At 38.6% G+C, this 8,424-nt stretch overlaps 1 protein-coding gene across 1 annotated transcript in view; it reads right to left on the reverse strand.

Annotated features, from left to right (window-relative positions):
* Positions 1–709: 709 nt before the first annotated feature.
* Positions 710–8,424, reverse strand: part of Slc44a1 (solute carrier family 44 (choline transporter), member 1) — a 184,712-nt gene continuing 176,997 nt past the window's right edge. Inside the window, exon 17 of the mRNA XM_005382780.2 lies at positions 710–2,899. Within this exon, the coding sequence (XP_005382837.2) occupies positions 2,885–2,899 (15 nt within the window). The 3' untranslated portion in view covers positions 710–2,884. The remainder of the gene's footprint in view (positions 2,900–8,424) is intronic.

Raw genomic sequence — 8,424 nt, forward strand, 5'->3', positions numbered from 1 at the left:
TAGCACCACCGGGTCCAGTGAGCCCAGATAGTGCATCAGATGGACAGACGGGTGACCACAATACCCTCACCCCTACTCCTGTCCCTTTCAAGGAACTCTTTATTCTTTCTACATTAGAAGTTACAATATAGATAAGCTAAAGCTAATGATGCTCACCATACACCCTTGCTGCACGCTTCGCTTCCCTATTGGCTAAGCAGTCATTATTAGCGAAGTGACTGTGTTTGTAAACCTGTATGCTGATTGTAGTTTGACCCATGGCTACCTAAGTTGTGATTTTGTTGAACAAATTATCCTTGGACAAAAAGCCTCAATAGCAACCAACGTTCAGGACCCTCCCATCTCTGAGGAGCTTTCCCTCAATACAACTTTCCTACTTTTAACCTCCTTTGTCCTCGAATCCACTCTTTGGTATTGGGAGACATGAACTCGGCATACCTGACATCTAACAGGTTGGGAGATACTTTCCTGTGACAGATGCTGGAGAAATGAATGGAGAAATGAACGGAGAAGGAAACCTTCAATGGTCAAATAATGGAGAAGTTTTATGAAAACTTTAGGGAGGGAAAGGGGGAGATAACTTAATTAAAATGAGTTATCTATATGTACCAACTCCCCACCACAAATGTAATCATTACGTACTATAAACATGTACTAATAAAAATTAAAATCAAATAAAGAAAACTTAGGACACACAGGAAATGGAATATTCTTCAGCCACAAAGGTTATCTTTATGAAAAATACAGAGCCATTTGGATAAAAGCTTATCATATTATAATTTTTTAAATAGCTAAACTTCTTCATTGCTAAATTCAATTGATAACACCTGTAAAAAAGTAAATAATGCACATATAATTTTTTCAGCTTAGGTGAAGCGGTATCATGTTGGAAAGCCAAGCCTGGTATCCTGTTGCCAGATACAACTGCTATGGTCTCAATATTTGTGTCCCGCTCCCCAGAGTTCATTTGTGGAAAATTCTAAGCTCTAACGTGATGGGATTAGGAAGTGGGCCTTTGAGAGGTGACCAGGTCATGGAGGCAGAGCCCTCATGTAAGTATAGGGACAAAGAGCCTCAGAGGGACAACCTTGCAGCTCCTACCATGTGAGATTACACTGAGAAGGTGCTGTCGATCAAGCAAAGAACAGCTCCTGGCCAGACATTGAATTTGCCGCCAGCAACTTGATCTTGGACTTCCCACTGTCTCGAACTGTGAGAAGTAAGTTACTGTTGACTATAAGTTATACAATCTAGAGTATATATTTTGTTATAACAGCCCTGACAAACTAAGATAAACACCTATAAGAATATATATTTACTTTTCATAAAAGTGAATCAAATACAAATAAATTGGCTTTAAGAATATAAACTCAAATTTGGCATGATTTCCTGTGGGAAAATAAAGTTAAAAAGGAGGTGAGGAGAGAGACTGGCAGAGGTTAGATTGTAACGACCTTTGAATTCTAGGCCAAGGTGTTGCTGGGAGTTGAGCATGTTGTACGTGGGAAGCCACTTCCATGTTTGTGAACAAAGAGCTATTTGAGGACACAGTTTGGCAGGAAGGCTAGGAATGACATGAGTGGGAGGAGTCTGGGGTGAGGAGTTGCCTGGTTACCCAGATGCACAGGTCCTTCTACGCCTTGCCCCTTCCTTTCCCTGGCTGAATTCCCCCAACACACCCAACCACTACCACCCTTACCAGTGAGCACCTCAGCCTGTGGTGGCGAACCTATGACACGCATGCCACAGTGGGTGTCTGTTACCATTGAAAGCTCTGAAAGGTTCCCCATCAGGAATGTAAGCATTGCTAATCTTTATGTAGTTTTTGAGTCAAATAGAAAAAATAATACATTGTTCTTAAAACTGTCAACTCTCTTCCAAAATCATTTAATCATGGTTAGCACGCATTTTCTAAAAGGGGCATGTGGTCTGGGTCACAATTATGCAAAACCTGCCATCATAGAAAGAATGCAGCCATAGGACAGTTTGTAAAGGATTAAGTGTGGCTATTTTTTTTTCGTAAAACATTATTTACAAAAACAGATGGAGGGGGCTGGGTTTGACTCACAGGCCACATAACATGAAGTGTGATTTTGCTTAGAAAATAATTCCGTGATTCTTCAGCAACCTTTAGTGTTTCCCTGATCCTCCCTCCAAGACACTTCTATGCACACACACCACCATCCTCACCCCACTCTTAAGACATTACAGAGGAATGCTGTACAAGAATGATGCTGTGATGATACTATCTCTGGAGCAATAAGGAGCAGAGTAAAGTATTATTGCAGAGGGGCTGTAGAGTTAGACTTAGATTTGAATCTTATCCCTGGCAGCTGTGTGATCTTACCACAGCACACAACCTCTCTGAGCCTCCATCGCTTCATGGACAAACAGGAGATATCATGCACAAATTTACAGGGATATTATAAGGATTAAATGTATGTAGAGCAGCATCATAATGCTTCAAATAACAAGCCCTCAATAAATAGTAGTTATTAACCCTTATCAGCTCTATAAATAGCGCAAAAAGGACAAGTCTAGCCTGAAAGCAGAGAATTGCGGATTAAACTTCAGGCCAACGCTGGCACTAGACAAGAAGCAGAGGGAACCTCTTACACTTGCGCATGTCTAGAAGAGAAAACAACATTAAGTTTGATGACACTGCTCAAGGACAGATTATTATCAAATACTTCTGATGAATCATTTATTAGACAGCCCCACTGCAGCAAATCCACGTGGCTATTGGTGCTTGGGGAACCTCGTCGCATGCTTCCATTGAAGTAACCAGATCCTGCTCTGCGCCTGCAGACGCTTAACAGCTGGCGAGTGGGAGAACGTGTAAACAGCCTCCTCGGAGTCCATTCTTCCGGGCCCATGAGACCAGTCACCTTTTCCTCAGCTGAAAAATAAACACATCAAGAGAATGAGTGCTTCTCTCCTGGGGAACAAGAGGCAGTGAGAAGCAATCGATAATGAGAAACAAGTAACATGGGATAATCTTTAGAGAAAACATTATGAAATGCAAGAAGGCTAAATGTACAGAGAGAGAGAAGAGAAATAAAAAGTGTATCTGAGAAAGACGGAGTTCAAATCCCCCTTATCAACTATGTATTTATGGACAAGATATTAACTTCTAAGCCAACATTTCCCTCTGTATAAAATGAGGATAATCATGGTATAGCCCTTTAAGGTTATTGTAAGGATTAAATTCATTAGTAAATACAAATGCTTAGAATAGTGTCTGACACATAGTAAGGAATGTTATTATTGATATCCGTATTATTTCTTGACCAAAGGTTTTTATGACAGCCAAACTGAGATGAACACATGAACCAAATTTGAAGCTGTCTGAAAACTCTGACTCTGTCCTACCCTCAAAGGCCTAAAGATGAAAGTTTGAAATTTCATTCTTGTAATTCATTTGGCAGTGGGACAAGTCAAGCCAGGACCTGTTTTGTTTGCACAGTTCAGTTCAATTCATGCAGTGACTGAGTAAATGAAAATAATAATTCTGGGGTTCTATAAAGGATTTCCTTAAGAAATATATGGTGAAGTATTTAAGGGTAAAGGACTACAGAGCGTGGACCTTATTCCCAAGTGATTCAAAAGGAGGAAGAAGAGGAGGAGGGGGAGGAGGGAGAAAGAGAACATGCAGATGGAAAAATGGGATAGAATAAATGCTTTCCAAGAGTTAATTTAAACTAGGAGGTATGACAGACATTGCGAAATGATAGGAAAACACTCAAGGGTAAAGGCAACTGGGATGTGGGAAAAGAGAAGGGAAAGAAGGAGAAAGTTTGCATGTATGTATATACAGGATAGTTAACATAGTTAATCTACTGTCTTCTATTTCTCTGCTGAAGAAACTGTTAATGAGTCCTTGATTGATCAGTACTGCATGTCTCTGTTTTCATGAGAAACCACTTTGAAGATATCAACATGTAATACAACAAGCATTGTTAATTTCCTACCACTTTGTTTGTAACTCCGTACTGTCTGTAATGTTCTTTTGCTACTTTGTAAAAGGTTGTCTGTCTGTTCATGTTTTCCTCCTTTTATTTTTAAAATAAAAAAAGAATAAATGCTTTCCAACATACTACATAATACGGTATTCTATATGTAGCTTTTGTAAATTTGAAATGATTTCTTGATAATTTTTAAACTTATTAACTTGGGTTATCAATAAAAAAAAGCACAGATGCAGCAGCTTGACCAGAAGCAAGTATGGGGCCTCCACAGGATAAGCACGGGTGACCAGACAGTACTGACCATGAGTTGCCAGGAGGGCTTGGACTTGGAAAAGAGGATCTGAAATAGCTCTGTCATTCAACTACCTCACTGTGTCAGGAGAAGATCTCCCGATATGCTGGTCTCCACAACAGGCTCTGTCTGTTAGGCACCCAGGACAGGTTGTATGTGGTGCTAAGAATAGTGTTGCTTGAAATCCTGGCCATACATTTCATTTTAGAGTTTTAGTCTTGGAATTTCAATTTCATACTACAATTGTTGACTCTTTGCTGATCCTCTTATCTCAAATCTCTTCCCAACTTCAATCCATTTTGCAAACTGCAGTTACAATAAATCACTGCTTTCACAAAATCAGTTCCTCACAAAAGAAATTACAATGGCGTCCTAATTTTCACAATATCTCATTTAAATATTGCTGTCCTATTAGTTTTGTGCTTTAAGATTTTACATATTTTGAAGTTCCGACATTTGTGGTTTTTCCCTACCCCTGAAAATATCAGGTGCTATAATTAGACTGACATTTGACATTTGATATTGGTTGTTGCTTAGTTACTGTCATGTGTTGGGACACTAGGCTTTTACCAAAGTTGTGATTTATCTGAAACTGAAATAAAAGTTCCTTAGTTTTTAATAAACTTTTATTTTAGAGTAGTTTTAGGTCACAAAAATGTTACAAAAGTAGTACAGAGAGTTCACATCTACCCCACACTTATATTCCCCAATGGCAAACATCTTACATTACTATGGTACATTTGTCACAACTAATGAGCCAACATTGGTAGATGGTATTGACTGAACACCATACTTTATTTAGACTCATGAATTTTCTATAAAGTCTTTTCCTGTCCCCAAATCTCATCCAGGCAACTTTATTGCATTTAGCTTTTCTCCTTTTAAATTTAAAAATACTTAAACAGTCAAACGCTACCCTGAAAATAAAGTGTGTAAGCTGATTGATCTTACATGACACTTTGATGCTATATCTTTCCTAGCACACTTGAACATGCAAAACCTCACAACAGAACGTGACTCATCCCAAGGAGTGATTAGAACATTCATTTCCAGGCTTCCTGAGGTGTCAGATCTCTGGGGAGCTGAGGGACTTTTCTCAGACCTAAGTCCTGGGTTTCCTCTAAGTAGCTGGTCCAAAAAAAGTTTTCTTTATTTCTTTTCAGTACAAAAGGAATTTTTATGTAGTAACTCATGGAGATTCTTGAAATCTGAGGTTTGACACAAACATAGTGCTAACATGAGTTTCCATTGTCACCCCAGAAAGCACCTCAGTAAGGTCACTGGTGTTATTATTCCTTCATCTGCTGGGAATAATGAAGTGTCCTTAATGGAAACTATGGCATCAACTGTTCTTACACGGCCAGTAAGAGCACTCTTCTCTGCTTCAGTGATAGGCGGGCAGTCTCTTCTCCCTGCTTAGAGGCTCACAGAGCTAATTAGCAGGGAAAGTTTAATTGGCTTTTCTAGCCTCTGATTCTGGATCTTCCTTCTGATACCCTCATTTCTCTGCATGGGTGGAGAGAAAGAATGAGCCTGTAATAAAAATTAATCATGTGACTCTGTTTTCCCCACCAGAAGCGGGCAATTTTTCATGCTTTATTTTAAGAAAAAGAAAAATAATATTTCTTCTTACAAGAATTTCCTAGATGGCACCTGAATTTACATGGAAAATCTTTGAACATACTGTAAAGGACTAAGATATGTACAGATTTCAGAGAATAGAAGTATATTATAAATGACAGCAAATTTTCTAAATAAAATACTTGGCATACAGTTTTAAAGAGGCAATGTTGACGCTTCCGTTGACTGTTTGAAAACACAATGTAAAATTGCAGAGATTTTTGAAAAAAGAAAAATGCATTCATCATTCTGCCATTCTAGCACACTGTTTTCAGGGTTAGGACTTCACTATCATGTTTGATGACAGTATGCTTTCTTTTTGCCTCACATTTTATTTTAAATATATACTATGTTGCTGTTCAATATATTTTAGTGGCTATGTAATGTTTAATTAGGTAGATGCATATCATTTAAACATTTCTACCACATGCCTTATGAGGGCAAAGATCATGTCTCTGCTTTGTTTTCACTATGCCCTCACCTTTTAAAACTGTTGGTAAAAAGTAGATACTCAAGACACACTTGATAAATAAAAAATGAATTTAAATGGCTTCAGCCTCTTATTCTCTTATTATTACATCCTCCTTTTTGGGTAATTAGTAGTTTCCTACTCAATTATCGTTAAAAGAAGTTCACTATAATTATTTTTTTAAAATAGGAATGTTACCAATTTTCTTTATTATGTTTGTATGACTAGTGTAGTTATGTAGAAACCCCTTGTATTTTTTGAGAAAACTAATGAACTAATGGCACCCTAATCCTTGATACTTCTGTATACAACATTCCCTGTACCAGTACTGTCCTCTCTCTCACACACTTTTTTTTTTCTTGATACTGGGAATCTAACTCAGGACCTTGCACTTGTGCCACTGAGCTATATCGCCGACTGTCTGTCTGTCTGTCTGTCTCTCTCTCTCTGCTCTCCCCCCCTCCTGTCTCTCCTTCCTTCCTTCCCTCCCTCTCTCTCTCTCTCTTTCTCTGAAAGCTTAAAGAACTTCTCTTTGTCTTGGAGTTTTGACAAGGTTTGGTATGGGTCTATTTTAACCTATTCCTAGGCAGCTGATGGCTGCTTTCAACCTAGATACTTGTATTCATTACTTAGAACTTTTTTCTTGAATTTTATTCTCCTAATTTCCTCTCCTCTCCTTACTGCCCTTGTCTCCCCGCTCCTTCTTCTGTCTGTCTCTCTGTCTCTGTCTCTCTGTCTTTCCCTCTTTCCTCCCTCCCCCTCATCCTCTAGTGCCTATTGTTTTGATATTGGTTCCCCTGAAATGGATTTTCAAGTGTATCTTTTCTATCTTGTTAAAGATTTCCTGAAATTCATCTACCAGTTCTCCTCACATATTTTTATATCTTTCTATTTTTAATTTAGTGTGTGTGTGGAGAGTACTGGGGATAGAACTCAAAGCTTTTGTACTGAGCTACATCCCTAGCCCTTTTTATTTTTTATTTTGAGACAGGGTCTTTCTAAGATGTTTGCCCGGGTCTGAACCTGTGATTCTCCTGCCTCAGCCTTCAGAGTGCTGGGATTACAGGTGTGTGCTACCATGCTTGGCTTCTCTATTTTTAATTTTTAAGACCTCTGCTTTTCTTTTTTTGTGTTATGAATCTTCCTGTTTTAAATTGTGAAATGTATTCATAGACTCTTTCATCTCTCTTTAAAGGTTTAGTAACTTTTAAAATTGTTTTCTTAAGTTATTTCATTATTGTTATATTCCTCTTCTTTTTGTTTTTTGTTTTTTTTTTTTTTTTTGAGACAGGGTTTTGCTCTGCAGTTCAGGCTGGCCTTGAACGCACTTTGTAGCCCAGGCTGGCCTTAAACTTGTAGCAATCCTCCTGCCTCAGCCTCTTGAGTTCTGGGATTATAGCCATGTGCCACCACGCCTGGCTTTCTTCTTCTTTTTAATCTTTGTCTTTCATAGTGAAGATTTGACTCAAGGATCTGGCAATTCTTATTTAAGAATTGATTTCTAAAATGAATTGAAATGTTTTTTATTCATGGTAAATTTGGATATTGAATTATTTCACTACTGAGCGACCTGATAGGATCTTTTATTTGGAGACCCCTCGTCCCCCACCCTGCCATTGTCAGGCTGCGCTATCTCCCTTTGCCAATTCACATACTCCCGAGAATGGTTTTCCATTCTGGATGCTAGAGTTCTATGAACCTAGAGAGGGGAGAAGACCTCCTCTACTTTCAGACGTCTGCTTAACCCCGCTGATTTAATATGGTGCACTATTTTTGATGTCCTCTGCCAAGTCCTGCTTTATCCTCTTTATTGTACATCCCTCGAGTTTTCTGTGAGTGGGAAGGGGCCATTGCCTGGTTGCACAGAACAGAATGGGGGATGGTGGCTAGAAGGTAATTTTTAAAATACGCCTTTCAAAAGTTAGTTTAACTTAGATGTAATAAAATGCATAAAATCATAAACATACACAGCTAATGAATTTTTATACATGTATATCCACAGAACACCATTCAGGTCACTCCATGACCCTTCCCACTCAAACCATCCACCATAATAACCTTACTATGCCCTGTCA

This window comes from Chinchilla lanigera, unplaced genomic scaffold (assembly GCF_000276665.1).
Source record: "Chinchilla lanigera isolate Chin_1 unplaced genomic scaffold, ChiLan1.0 scaffold00018, whole genome shotgun sequence".
NCBI classification, from domain to species: Eukaryota; Metazoa; Chordata; class Mammalia; order Rodentia; family Chinchillidae; genus Chinchilla; species Chinchilla lanigera.